The sequence below is a fragment of the Pituophis catenifer genome, unplaced genomic scaffold (assembly GCF_029215685.1).
Source record: "Pituophis catenifer annectens isolate HBS135680 unplaced genomic scaffold, rPitCat1.0.hap2 SCAF_2, whole genome shotgun sequence".
NCBI classification, from domain to species: domain Eukaryota; kingdom Metazoa; phylum Chordata; class Lepidosauria; order Squamata; family Colubridae; genus Pituophis; species Pituophis catenifer.
In genome coordinates this window covers 145,028,319-145,043,458 of record NW_027256882.1, presented here as the reverse complement: position 1 = coordinate 145,043,458, position 15,140 = coordinate 145,028,319, and the positions used below count along the sequence as shown (strand labels likewise).

The window sequence follows — 15,140 nt, the reverse complement described above, 5'->3', positions numbered from 1 at the left end:
CTCACAGAGAAGGCTTTCCCCCTGGGTGTCACCAGTCGACATAATTTGGCTGACGGCACCCTGAGGAGTCCCTCTCTGTGGGAGCGAACTGGCCGGTGGGAGGCTATCGGTGGCAGAAGGCGGTCTCACAGGTACCCACGTCCTATGCCATGGAGCGCTTTAAAGGTGGTGATCAACACCTTGAATCGCACCCGGAAGACCACTGGGAGCCAGTGCAGCTCGCGCAGGAGAGGTGTTACATGGGCGCAATGAGTTGCGCCCATAATCACCCACGCAGCCACATTCTGGACCAGTTGGAGCCTCCAGGTGCTCTTCAAGGGGAACCCCATGTAGAGAGCATTACAGTAGTCCAGACGGGAGGTGACAAGGGCATGAGTGACCGTGCGCAGGGCATCCCGGTCCAGAAAGGGACGCAACTGGTGGATCAGGCGAACCTGATAAAAAGCCCCCCTGGCCACGGCCGTCATATGCTCTTCTAAAGACAGCCAAGCATCCAGGAGGACACCCAGATTGCGAGCCTTCTCTGTGGGGGCCAAAGTTTCACCCCCAATAGTCAGCAATGGCACCAGCTGACTATACTGGGACTCCGGGAGCCACAGCCACTCAGTCTTGGAAGGGTTGAGTCTGAGCCTATTTCTCCCCATCCAGACCTGTACGGCCTCCAGACAGCGGGACATCACATCAAGGGCATCATTGGGGTGGTCTGGGGTGGAGATGTACAGCTGAGTGTCATCAGCGTACTGATGTACCCTCATCCCAAAACCACAGATGATCTCACCCAGCGGCTTCACATAAATGTTGAACAGAAGGGGCGAGAGGACCGACCCTTGCAGCACCCCACAAACAAGGCACCTCGAGGTTGACCTCTGTCCCCTGCCAACACAAACTGTGAACGGTCGGAGAGGAAGGAGGAGAACCACCGCAACACGGTGCCCCCTGTTCCTAACCCCCCCAACCACTGCAGCATGATACCATGGTCGATGGTATCAAAAGCCGCTGAAAGATCTAATAGGACCAAGACAAAGGAACAACCCCTGTCCCGAGCCCTCCAGAGATCATCAACCAATGCGACCAATGCTGTTTCCGTGCTGTATCCCCACCTGAAGCCCGACTGGTACGGATCTAGATAGACGGCTTCATCCAGGTACCAGGGGAGCTGTTGCGCCACCATACTCTCAACAACCTTCGCCACAAAATGAAGGTTGGAGACCGGACGGTAGCTCGATAAAACAGCCGGGTTCAGGGAAGGCTTCTTGAGGAGTAGCTTCACCACCACCTCTTTCAAGGCAGTGGGAAAAGCACCCTCACTCAAAGAAGCATTTATAACTCCTGGAGCCAGCCTCGTGTAACCTCCTGGGAGGCCAGTACCAACCAGGAGGGACACGGATCCAATAAACATGTGGCAGCACTAAGCCTACCCAGAACCCTGTCTACGTCCTCGGGAGCCACAGGGTCGAACTCTTCCCAGATAATATTCTCAAGACCTATCCCCATCTCCCCACCTGGACCTACCCAGTTGGAGTCCAAGTCTTCCCGAATCTGAGTGACTTTATCATGCAGGAATTGCACGAAATCCTCAGCTCGACCCTGCAAGGGGTCTTCCTGTGCTCCCCCCTGAAGAAGGGAGCGGGTCACCCTAATCAGAGCAGCTGGGCGGTTCTCTGCAGATGCGATAAGAGCGGGAAAATAATTAGATTTTACCGCTTTTATCCCCACTAGGTAAATCTTGATATAAGACCTCACCAGTGTTCGGTCAGATTCAGATTGGCTAGTCCTCCAGATGCTCTCTAGGCGTCTAGAAGGAGATGAAGGAAATGCAGGCAGAAACGAAGCTGTAGAGCCGGACTGCGTGTAAGGTTAGGAAAAAATCCTCACAAGCCTGCACTGCCAAGTCTTTTTGTTTCAAATGTTAGATCTCTCCCTAATAAGATTGAGGAACTGGAACTTACTATCTCTCTGCAGAAAAACATTCAGGACTGCTGTGTTATGGTCTTTACAGAGACGTGGCTTGACCCTACCATTCTAGGAGAGGTTATTGAATTACAAGGACGCTCAGTTTATCGAGCGGATAGAACCATGGTCTCTGGGAAGAGCAGAGGAGGGGGACTTTGTGTTTACATAAATAACAACTGGAGCACAAATGTTAAAATAATGGACACTCACTGTTCTCCTGATTTGGAATACTTGGCAGTGAAATGCCGCCCCTTTTATCTGCCTTGTGAGTTTAACATTGTGATAACAACTGCACTATATATACCTCGTGATGCTAACACAACCACAGCCATGAGTCACCTGTTAACTGCTATTAGCAAACAGCAACAGGCCTACCCGGATGGAGTGCTCGTGGTTGATTTCAATCAAGACAACTTAAAGTCTGTCCTCCCTAAATTCTATCAGTACATAGACTGTCCCACTAGAGGGAAAAATACCTTGGATCAGGTATATAGTAACATCATGCATGGATACAGGACTATGCCTTTACCCCACCTGGGACAGTCAGATCATATATCTGTGTTCTTGATCCCATCATATAGACCTCTTGTCAACAGAATTAGACCATCGATTAGAGAAATACAAGTGTGGCCAGCGGGTGCATCGGAGCAACTTCAAGATTGTTTTGGGAGCACTGATTGGGCACTGTTGAGGAGGACAATATTGACACTTACACTTCAATAGTACTGTTTTACATTAAAAGCTGCATTGATGTTGTCACTACCACCAGACAAGTTCGGGTGTTCTCTAACAATAAGCCCTGGATAAATAGAAAAGTGTGTCTTTTATTAAGAGCAAGAAATGCTGCTTTCCATTCTGGTGATGTGCTACAGTATAGTGAGGCAAGAGCTAAATTGAAAAGGGGTATCAAGGACGCTAAAGCTACATACAGACGGAGGATTGAACATCTTTTTGAGAACTCAGACTCTGGTCGTGTATGGCAAGGTCTGTGACAAATCACAGAACAAAGCAATAAAAATAGTTTGTCTAGCAGTGGTGACTCTTTGGCTGAGCAGCTAAATAAATTCTTCAGCCGTTTTGAGGTGGACACAGGAACGACCATCATTCCAGCATTTACCACTGATAGTGCACCATTAACATCTACCATTGATAGACAACCACTTCTATGGCAGATCTCTGATGTGAGACGTGCTTTCCAGAATGTTAATATCCGAAAGGCAACTGGGCCTGATGGAATTCTGGGACAAGTTGTTAGGGACTGCGCTGCAGAGCTAGCTGAAGTGTACACGGATATTTTCAATCTATCCCTGTTGCAGTGCTCTGTCCCTACCTGCCTGAAGACATCTGTTATAGTGCCAGTCCCTAAGCAGACAGTAGTGGTATCCCTTAATGATTATAGACCAGTAGCTTTATATTGTCATGAAATGTTTTGAGAGGCTGGTGTTGAACTATATTAAGGCTAGTCTTCCATCTACTTTGGAACCATACCAATTTGCATATAGGGGTAGATCAACTGATGATGCTATGTCTCTTGTCCATACTGTCTTGACTCACTTGGAACAACAGGGAACATATGCAAGGCTGTTATTTGTGGACTATAGCTCTGCCTTTAGCATCATTTTACTCAACAGGTTGTTTTTTAAAATGTCCAATTTGGGTATAAATCAGAGGATTTGCTTGTGGATAAGGGATTTTCTGACAGGTAGGCCACAGTCAGTAAGGATGGGATCTTACCATTCCTCTACTCTGATATGAAGCACAGGAGCCCCCCAGGGTTGTGTGCTAAGCCCTTTCCTTTATTCCTTGTACACGCATGACTGCACCCCACTGTATAACACCAACGCAATTATTAAATTTGCGGATGACACAACAGGGTGGGGCTCATTAATAAGAACAATGAGTCTGCTTACAGGAAGGAAGTACAAGGGCTGACATTGTGGTGTAATGAAAACAATCTCACACTTAACACCACAAAAACTAAAGAATTTATAATTGACTTCAGGAGGAAGAGAGATGTACATCTACCACTGTACATAAATGGTGAGGAGGTGGAGAGGGTGGGTAGTTTTAAATTTCTAGGCATTTATATCTCGGAGGACCTCTCATGGACTATGAATGCTAACATGCTTGTGAAGAAGGCACAGAAGAGGCTATACTTCCTGAGAATGCTCAGGAAGATAAATCTATCTCAGCATCTACTTCTGTCCTACTATCGCAGCACCATTGAGAGTGTCCTGACATATGGCATTCTTGCATGGTATGGGAGCAGCTCTGTAGTGGACAAAAAAGCTCTACAGAGAATCATTAAAACTGCCCAGAATATTATCGGACTCCAGCTACTAGCCCTGGACAACATCTTCGAATCTCGCTGTTTGAGGAAGTCAAACAGAGACTCTTCCCATCCTGCTTACAATCTTTTTGGACTGTTGCCTTCTGGAAGAAGATACAGAACAATTAAAACTCGGACCACACATTTTCTGAATAGTTTTTATCCCAGAGCTATAATTGCACTCAACAATGAACTAAAGGGCCACCATCAGTGAGCTGTTGGACAGTATTACTTGGTCTGTTGTGTGGATGTTTGGGTGGTTTAGGGGTGGGGAATTGTGGTGGGTGGGAGTGTGTTTGGGGATTATGTGTGTGGGACCTGGTCTTTAGGTGTCAAGTAAATTTCGTTGTATGTGTGTACTGTGTATACACATACAATGACAATAAAGTTTATTTATTATTCTTTATTTATTTCTTGTACTTCTCACCTGCAGGTTTTATTGCTAGATGAGCCAACTGCAGGATTGGATCCTTATTCTAGACATCAAGTATGGAGTCTCCTAAATGAGCAAAAAGCAGGTCGAGTCATTCTGTTAACTACCCAGTTCATGGATGAAGCTGATATCCTTTCTGGTGAGTAGATCTTGCTATAATAAAGCAATATACAAACATAAAGTAAGAGGCATAGAAGTATATTATAATGTTACTTCTGTATATATTGTCAGGCTGCTTTCTGTTTCTATTTAGTAGAAGAAAATTCTTTCGAACTGCATAGACAATGCTTGATATAGCATCCTAAGCATCTTCATAATCTTTATTAGATTTTGTAATTAAAAAAACAACAACAAATCTCTACTAAAATCAGAAGTGCAGTGTTTGTACATATTTACAAGATATACATCAGATATACTTCACACATAAATTGCAAGCAATAAGCATAATAATAAGCATACCCTGACATCATGATTTTATCCTATTATTTAACCATTCATACCACTTTCCCCATACTACTTGGTGTTTAGACTCCTTGTCGTTGTTTAGCTCGTTCGTTAGTTTTGACATTTCTGCGCACTCTACAATTTTATTTATTAAAATTTCCTCTGGTGGTATGGTTTTTTCTTTCCAAAATTTCACATAGACTAATCTGGCCACTGTCATAATGTGTATTATAAGTTGAATTTTTTCCTTAGTAAATCCATTACTAATTATTCCCAGGAGAAAAATTTCGGGAGATATATCTAATTCCACATCAATTATCTCCCGTAACCAGATTCGAATTCTAGACCAGAACCTTTTTGTCATTGAGCAGGTCCACCACATATGATAGAAGGTGCCGACCTCCTTACCACACTTCCAACAGATTGCTGAAGCGTTAGGAAACATCTTCTCAAGTCTGGCTGGCGCTAGGTGCCACCTATGGAGCATCTTATAATGGTTTTCCCTATATGTTGCGGCTTTGGTCATTTTGTAGTTTCTATTCCAGGCCTCTTCCCAATCATTAAAATTTAAGTTATATCCAATGTTTTTTCCCCAGATAATTAATTGGTTTCTAGGTATATCTTCAGCCCTATCTTTGTCTAATAAAAGGTTATATATTTTTGCTAACATTTTCTTTTCCACCCCCAACAAAATTTTGTCTAGATTTCCATACTTTGCTTCTATGCCAAATTGATCCCTATCCTTCTGGTACCTCGAATTTATCTGCAAATAGTTCCACCAATCTAGGTTAAATCCTTGGTCTCTCAATATGTCCAGTGATTTGAGGATCCCGTTTTCATCTAATAAATCCTTGTATGTGCCAAATTTTGTAATATCTCTTCTATTTGGGGAGGACAAAGCCTCCATAACAGAGAGCCAGTTTGGTACTTTGGTGTTGAACTGCTGCCTAATTACCTCCCACGTTTGTATAAGGGTCTCTCTTACTTTATGTTTGTGAAAATAAGATTTTTTCTTATTTCTTGGGTCCCACAAATGGGCGTGCCATCCTTCTTGTAAATCATGACCCTCTAGGGTCAAAATTCTCCTATTTTGCAATGTGACTCACTCCTTAATCCAGACTAATTTCGCTGCCTTTTGGTAAGCTTCCCAATCAGGGAGTCCAAAACCGCCCATATTTCTTTTCCCCTGCAATATGTTATATGAAATCCTCGCCTTCTTCCCCTCCCATAAAAAATTCCTAACTCTTTTGTTAACGTCTAAGAAAAATTTTTTATCCAGACTCACCGGTATGCTTTGAAATAGAAAAATAATTTTAGGGAGAATATTCATCTTGATAGCTGCTATTTTACCCGTGAAAGACAATTTTAACTTTTTCCATCTGTCTAAGTCCTGATATATTTTTTGCAATAGTGGAGTGTAATTATCTTCTTTTAATGATGTAATCCATATTCCTAAATATATTGTTTTCTTCACTACCTGGAGGCCTAAGGTATCTTCCAACTCTTTCTTATATGCTTCTGTTACGTTTTTCACTATTATTTTGGTTTTTGTTTTATTAAGTTTGAAGCCGGCAACTTCTCCATACTTCTGTGTTTCCTGTAGTAATTTAGGGCCAGATTCTAAAGGGTCTTCTAATATTAGAGCCACATCATCAGCAAAAGCTTGCGTTTTAAAAATTTCTTTCCTAATCTCTAGCCCTTTAATTTCTTTATTAGATCTAATCTTCCTAAGCAACACTTCTAACGCCAGAATGAAAAGTAGAGGTGATAGGGGGCATCCCTGCCTTACTCCCTTTTGGATCTGGAATGTTCGGGTCTTGTCTCCATTCATCAATATACTCGCCCTCTGTTTGTGATAAATAAATATTCTCAATCATTTTTCTAAAATTTGCTCCAAATCCCATTAAATTAATTTGATTGACCATAAAGCTCCAATTCAGGTTGTTGAACGCCTTTTGGGGTTCTTCCTATCTTCTATCTTCGACACGTTTGAAGGCCCACTGTCATTTGTCCCCTTCATTCTTTTTTCCTTGCATTCCAAAAAGGAAATTCCTTCTTTCCATTCATTTATAACCCAATGATTGAGGTGTTTTCTCTCAAGGATTTTCATCCAACAGGGTACAGTTTCAGAGTCTAATAACAAAATTACTATATTTTTTCATAATTTTATTTTGACTTTCCTACTAAAAAATATTTTACATTGGGAAGCAAGTTCAACCTCAAGAATTAGGTTGGACTGATTGCAGTTTAGCTGGGACCAGTCAGCGATCATTGTACTGAAGCAGAGATTTGGAATATGGGATATTCAGGTTGCACATGCATTATGTAGGCTTATCCTATTGCAAGGGAACAAATCTGCTGTTACATAGTAATAAAAACCAATTACAATGCATAGGCTTTTCACAAGGAATAATTGATGTCAAAGTAGTATTTGTTGGTTTTCTTTGCTGACTCACTTTTCTAAAACACCCATTTATTTGGCAGTTGGAATTTGGTATAGAGGGCTTTGTACTGCTAAACAGATAACAACAAAAATGTTATTGCTTGCTGTTTCTCTAGATCGCAAAGCTATTATCTCACACGGCAGCCTGAATTGTGTTGGCTCATCTCTGTTCTTGAAGAAAAAATGGGGAATTGGCTATCATTTAAGGTACTAGAACTATGGCAGCATTGTGTTTTATTTGCTTGGCATGGTAGTTTATTTCCTATCAATCCTATGCAGTCTTGATTAACTTAATTTCATTAGTTCCTGCAATCATTCATTCACCCTTTTCCATCTGCAAAATGGAATTCTCAAGGAACTTATTGATTAATCATTAAAATAATTAAATTAATAAAAGAAAAGTTCCATAAAAAATAAAAACAACACGAAGAGCAGTTTCAGCTTATATAACAAAAACCTACAAATCCAGGAAGTATCCAGCTTGATGATTGAGGCAGACAGAATTTGGGATCTAAATATAAGGTGACCAGACGTCCCGCTTTTGGCGGGACAGTCCCGCTTTTGAGCAATTTGTCCCGCGTCCCGCGGCGTTTCAAAAAAGTCCCGATTTTTCTTGAGCCCCAGCTGATGGCTAGAAGAAAAAAAAACTGTTTAAACTCTTGCCCGGGGCTTCAAAGGGCCGCCCTACAGGCAATCAGTGTAAAGCAGTTTTTTTTCCCCCTAGCTAAGCTTCAGAAACGAAACCGAAACCAGGGTCTTTGGTGCAGCGTGACAAAATGAGGCAGAGAGAGATTTATTTTTATTTTTATTTTTCCTCCCCAAAAAAGGTAGGTGAAAAACTGCAAACAATGGGAAATTTAGGAGGAGAGTTCAAGATTTTAAAACACAAAGGAAAAAAAGCTGTATTTAACTAGGGAATTGTAATAATTGAGATACTATTAATTGTATATTGTGTTGAAAGCAGAAATGGTTAAGTTGTGGTTCGGAGGAATATATGGGAGAAATTATTTGGTTTATTATTATTGGTAAATATAATTAATTGATTTGTAAGAAATTGGATTGCATGGAAATAATTGGAATATTCATGTTCATATTGATTAATATACAAAAAAGATAGTTTTATAACTAATTGATTTATATTAAAATGTTGAATTTATATTAAACAACTAATATTACATAATTAACCAATGTGAGGATGGATATAAAAATAGATGACAATGGGAAGGGGTATAATATAGAATAGAAGGGAAAAATTGAATTTGATTAAGATTAGAGATGAGGCTGAAGGGTAATATTGGTTTTTTTAAAAAATAGATGAGGAATAAATATGGCAAAAAGGAAATATAGAAATTGTAAATTTAATTGAAATGACTAAACGCTGTTTAAATTTGTGAACCAGCCAAATATTCTGTTCAAAGAAAATACATTGTATGTTTGTATGTGTGTTTCTAATTATTGCTATTTATTCATATTTGTTCTCTTTTATTCTTTAAAGTTTAACAATTCATTCTTTATCTTAATATCTTTATATTTGCTTGGGGTTGGCTTTCTTCCCTTTCATCTTTTTTATTGTACAGCAATCTTTCTCCTCAAACCTACCACCTCTCTCTTTTCTTTCCTTCTTACTTTCTCTTCCCCCCACCCTCTTTTTCTCCTCCCTACTTCCTCTTTCTTTCTTCTTCTCCTCCTCTCTTCCTCCCTCTCTTACCCTCACTCCTACTCTAATTTCCATTCCTTCATCCCTCTCTATTGCTGTAATCCTTTAATGCATATGGACTACTCAGAGGGCTGAAAAAGTTATTTTTGACTGGTCCTCACACTTTTGACCAGTCCTCGAACTTATGACTGTCCTCACATTTTACATTTTTGCCCTATCTTGTCATCATGGTGAAGAGAAGCAGTTGTGAAATGAGTGACATGGTTGTTAAGAATGCTGCATGGGCATAAATGTGAGGATGGTCATAAGTGTGAGGACCAGTCAAAAGTGCGAGGACCTGTCAGAAATGACTTTTTTCAGCTCTCTGGTTAGTCCTTTTGTGCATATGGACTACTCAGAGGGCTGAAAAAGTTATTTTTGACTGGTCCTCACACTTTTGACCAGTCCTCGAACTTACGACTGTCCTCACATTTTACATTTTTGCCCTATTGTCACCATGTTGAAGAGAAGCAGTTGTGAAATGAGTGACATGGTTGTTAAGAATGCTGCACGGGCATAAATGTGAGGATGGTCATAAGTGTGAGGACCAGTCAAAAGTGCGAGGACCTGTCAGAAATGACTTTTTTCAGCCCTCTGAGTAGTCCCTATAAACATAGCCATGGCCACCCGGTCACATGACCAGGTAGCCACGCCCACCCAGTCACATGGCCTCCAAGCCACGCCCACACAATAAGCCACGCCCACAATGGTGTCCTTCTTACCAATGTTAAAATCTGTTCACCTTACCCTATAGACATAGCCATGGCCACCCGGTCACATGACCAGCTAGCCACGCCCACCCAGTCACATGACCAGCTAGCCACGCCCACAAAATAAGCCACGCCCACAATGTCCCTCTTTACCAATGTTAAAATCTGGTCACCTTATCTAAATAGTAATTACTGTCTTGGTGGTCATGAAATCCTTAATTAAACATGATCTCTGTGCAAGTCGCCCTCACTGAGAATACTGATATTCTTAGAATCTATAAATTCCTATTAAAGTTTGAAGACAAAATGGTAATTGAGGAATATATAAATCTAAAAATAAACAAGTGGACAAATTCAGTAGTTCTGCAAAGACATTTTTAGTTTGGAGGAGGAACTGAAAGGCTAATAAATCTGCTATAAATTTAGCAATTTTTAATATGGGATTTTACAGAAGTTGCTAAACCAAATTTCCAAGCAATCTTAACCTTCCTGATTAGTAATGAGAGGTGCTGGGAGATGACATTTAGCTATATAGTTAGGACACATCTATACAAAAGTGTATTTAATGAAATGTGATATGATGCAATAATCATATTTCTATGAATGAGGAGGGAGAGGGATTTAGATAAACTATCAAAAAGATAATATCACATTATGTGTTTCATAGTTATAGGATAAATGTTAAAAGAAATTAAATACTAGATTTAAATTTAGCCAACTTTAAATAACTTGGTCAGAAATTAACAGATACTTAATTAATTGATTTTCCCAAATATAAGAACCTCTCAGTTTAGGCAATTTTGTGGGAAATGTGATACATGTTAAAGCTGAATGTCCATTAAATCAGAATATTTTTATGCATTGATATTTTATATAATTTAGCATATTATAAGCATACATTTTATATATGTATATATATGTATTTAAATAATTTATATAATTGTCCGACTTGCAGTTTGTGATTCTGGATGGGTTACATAAGGTTATAACAAAAACAGAAAATAATAAATGAAAATAAAAATGAAGTCCATGCATTCAAGGATTTATTGGAAAAAAATACAATTTTTGCTGCCTACCTGAATGTTTGTTTAATATGAACAGGATGCATATAAACGAAACTTGTGATTCTGAAAGAACGACGTCACTGGTTAAGCACTACATTCCTTCTGTGAAATTATCAGGACAACGTGAAAATGAGCTGAGATACATCCTGCCTTCAGAACACGTGAATAAATTTCCAGGTAATTATCGAGTAAATAAAAATGAATTTAGTTACTCTTTTTGGAAAAAAGCCCATATAGTTGAAGTCACATTAATTTAACTTGCTTTCTATTATATGCCAGGGGCCCTATGTAAATTTATGATGGACTCTTACAATAGAATAAAAGAATTGGAAAGGATCTTAGAGTTTTTCTAATCCAACCATCTGCTCAAGCAGGAAACCCTATATCATTTCAGGCTGTCCAATCTCTCTTAAAAACCTCCAGTTATGGAACACCCACAATTTCTGAAGGCAAGCCATTCTACACATTCTCACCAATTTCTTTTTATTTCAAGGTTGGATTTCTCCTTCATAAGTTTCCATTTATTGCTTCTTGCCCTGCCTTCAGGTGCTTTGGCGAATAGCTTGACTCCCTCTTCTTTGCGGCAGCCCCTTAGACCTTAATTTAAAACCTTATTTTAAATTAGAAGGACAAATCAAAGTCAAGCATGTGATTTGTTTTTGTCTAATCAGATTTGTTCAATGAAATCGATCAACAGACAGATCTAGGAGTAATTGACTATGGAGTTACTATGACAACTCTGGAAGATGTCTTCTTGAAATTAGAAGGAAATGAAAAAAATTGTGATGGTAAAGTATTTGGAATATCTTCTGCTGGAGGTACTTTACGGCAGTGGGTCTCAACCTTCCTAATGCCGTGATCCTTTAATACAGTTCCTCATGTTGTGGTGACCCCCAACCATAAAATTATTCCTAAAACCATTGAAAATATGTGTTTTCCAATGGTCTTAGGCAACCCCTGTGAAAGGGTCGTTCGACCTCCAAAGGGGTCCTGATCCACAGGTTGAGAACCACTGCTTTAGGGTAATAATTGAAGAGATATAGCAAAGAGTGCAATGAAGAGATTTGGGTGTGAGAATCTAGAAGGGAGTAGGGAGGGATGAAGGTTAGAAAATGAAGACTTTCTTCAACTGAAATAAGCATACTAATTCCACTTTGAAAATTATTTTAGATTATGGAGTCCGGCATGAAGGGGAAGAAGAAGAACCAGGAAAGGACGAAATGGAACAGGATCTGCTGTTACTGTCAGAGATGGGAAAAGTGACTGTGAAGGGCTTAGAACTCTGGAGACAACAAGTTTGTGCCATTGCAAGAATGCACTTTTTAAACCTCAAGAGGGAATGCAAAATCTGGGGAGGCCTGTGAGTGATTTATTAATTATATTTGAAGCAATCTTCTGATGGAATAAGGCCAAAAATAAATGCTTTGAAAGACGTTAAAATTTGCCTTCATGAATTGTGAACAACATAAAGGTCTCTCTCCCTCCCCTCCTCTCTTCTTTTCTCTCCCTTTCTTCCTCTCCTCTCTTCTTCTCCCTCCCTCCCTCATTCTCCCTCTCCCCCTCTCCTGCCCTGTCTCTTAATGATCATTAAAGGGTCCAAGGATATAAAATATTTATTTTCCAAGGATGGAGACAAATTATGATCTCAGAGAGAGGGCATGGATGATCCTCTGTTATTTGTGCAAACAAATACGTAAACACCTAAGACAGATTTTGCTATACTCCTATTTCACTCTGAAGATATCACATTTTGTCAATGGAGTTTTTGATCCTGTCCATGTTACTTGTTGACTAATTATAAATGTTATTATAAACTATAGCTACTTTTCTTCATATAAAGATACTCTAAAACTATAAAATATACAAAATTATGGGTTGGGGAAAACTTGCTTTGTTTTGTATTACCAGGATTCCATTGGCTTCATATACAGTAAATTATTTTGTTTAATTAAGATATTTAAATAGATAGAGCTGCGATTTCCCCCCCCCTCAGTGATTCTAAACTTAAAGGACTTAATGAAGATCACTTTTCCTCTAAATAATGTTGCTCTCATTATGCCTACCTTAATAAATTAAGTAGGATGGCAATGGTTGGATGTTACATCTCTACTATGTTTAATCTTTATTTCTCTTTTGTTACAGTTTACTAATTTTTGGAATCATTATAGTACCTTATATAGTTAAAATTTCTTCCTCTGGTGTCTCATTGACCATGCATTATGCAGAGCTTCATCCTGGGTTATACTTTCAGCCAGGAAAATGGAATTTCAAGGAAAACTCTGGACTTCTGATCCTTAACAACACAGGTAAGGGTGAGAAATATGTTCTTTTTTCATAGTATTTATATTACAAATTACAAACACAATGATAAAAACTAATAAGAAATAAACAAAAGAAAAGAAACAATAGGGAAAAAAAATTCACTATCTATTGAAATACAACAAATGTTCTTTTCTTCCTATGTCCCATTCTTCTTCCTGTGCCATATCCGTCATCAGATGTTGATGATCATGTTGGCAATCCTGTTACTAAATTTTGTCTAAACCAGTTCCTTAGATTTTGATATATCCCATATCTTATCTATAAACAAATCCTTAAAACCTTGTTTCAGCCCCATAAATATTAAAGGTTATCAGAGGTAATAACATATTTTAACCGTGATCAAATAAACCAGCTTTATATTTCTTCCTTTCACTTCTAACCATCTTTTTAGTCCCTTCAAGTAAGGTCCTAGACCTTCATTTCTTTTAATTTTTTCTTTGTCCCTTCTCACAAAATTTTTCAAAGCTTTAACAAGCCTCTTTTGTAAATCCAATATATGATAATTATTCAAGTCACTCTTTCGCTTTATTTATACAGTGCTTTTATTTATTAAGATACTTGCCAGTTTCTTTATTATGTCCAGTATGACATATTTTTCTTATCATTTTTGTATCCGATTGTTTTTAAATAAACATTCAAATCAGTGTCAGTTTGCCAGGTAAAATTTGTTCCTCTTCCATAATATCTTTTAAACCACAGTCTATCTATAGAGATAGACATTCTTAATAAACTGATTTCTGTGTCCAGTGTTCAAAAGTATCATTCAATATGTCCAATATTAAAATAGTTTGATTTACTCTGTATTTATAAATTAGGTGTGAGAAGTCTCCTACATTGCTTGTAATCTTTAGTTCCTTCTAGTTCTAGTGCCCAATTTTAAAAGACTTTTTAAAAAAGAATTTAAAACAAAAACATTTTCCTGTGGCAAGGATTCTTTCTAATTACTTCCAAAAGATAGATAGATAGATAGATAGATAGATAGATAGATAGATAGATAGATAGTGGATAGACAGATAGATAATAGACTGATTTAGAATTTGATAAAGGGTAGAGGATCAGAGTTCTCCATCCTAATCTACAATTAAAAGTAAATTGAATATTAGATGTACAATTATATTTAAATATTGTATTGTTGATTATTTGGTTCTCTTATCTTTCTTTGGAAAGTAAATACCCCATAAATTTATCATGTCCTTCTTTGTTTTATTTTCCAGGTGAAAAAATTGATGATTTTGTCCAGGGAGTAAAGAATCAGAACATTCTGATGGATGTAATCTCAGGTAACAATATCAGTGACCAGCTGATTCACAATGGGGCCATACAAGTAGACATTGAAGACAAGGTAACATTGAATTCTTTCCCTCTTTTTGGAAAATGAAACAATGGATTTAATGGAATTGACTGAAGAGGTTATAACTGCCTTTTGGAAGTATATTTTTAATTATATATTAAATATAATTAATATATATTTAATTATTTAATTAATATAATTTAATTATATTTAGGGCCAACCATGTTTGTAGGATATCCAATTTAAAAGAAAAGGAAAAAATGATTGTTCCTTGTTTTTACAGGTAGTCCTTGACTTATGACTATAAATGAGCCTGGAATTATAGACATAAGTAGTTAGAGTCATAAGTTGAGGAATCATGTGACAAAATTCAACATTACAACCTTTCTTAATGACAGTTGTTAATCAACCACAGCAATTGCTAAGTGATTATGATAATTGTTAAGCAAATCCAT

General features: G+C 38.4%; 1 protein-coding gene across 1 annotated transcript in view; it reads left to right on the top strand.

The window, feature by feature from the left end:
• LOC139310559 (ABC-type organic anion transporter ABCA8-like) overlaps positions 1-15,140 on the top strand; it is a 62,213-nt gene that overhangs the window by 18,202 nt on the left and 28,871 nt on the right. The window contains exons 14-20 of the mRNA XM_070934738.1: positions 4,716-4,854; positions 7,719-7,809; positions 11,110-11,249; positions 11,744-11,860; positions 12,243-12,432; positions 13,215-13,378; positions 14,609-14,736. Coding sequence (XP_070790839.1) covers positions 4,716-4,854; positions 7,719-7,809; positions 11,110-11,249; positions 11,744-11,860; positions 12,243-12,432; positions 13,215-13,378; positions 14,609-14,736 — 969 coding nt within the window. The remainder of the gene's footprint in view (positions 1-4,715; positions 4,855-7,718; positions 7,810-11,109; positions 11,250-11,743; positions 11,861-12,242; positions 12,433-13,214; positions 13,379-14,608; positions 14,737-15,140) is intronic.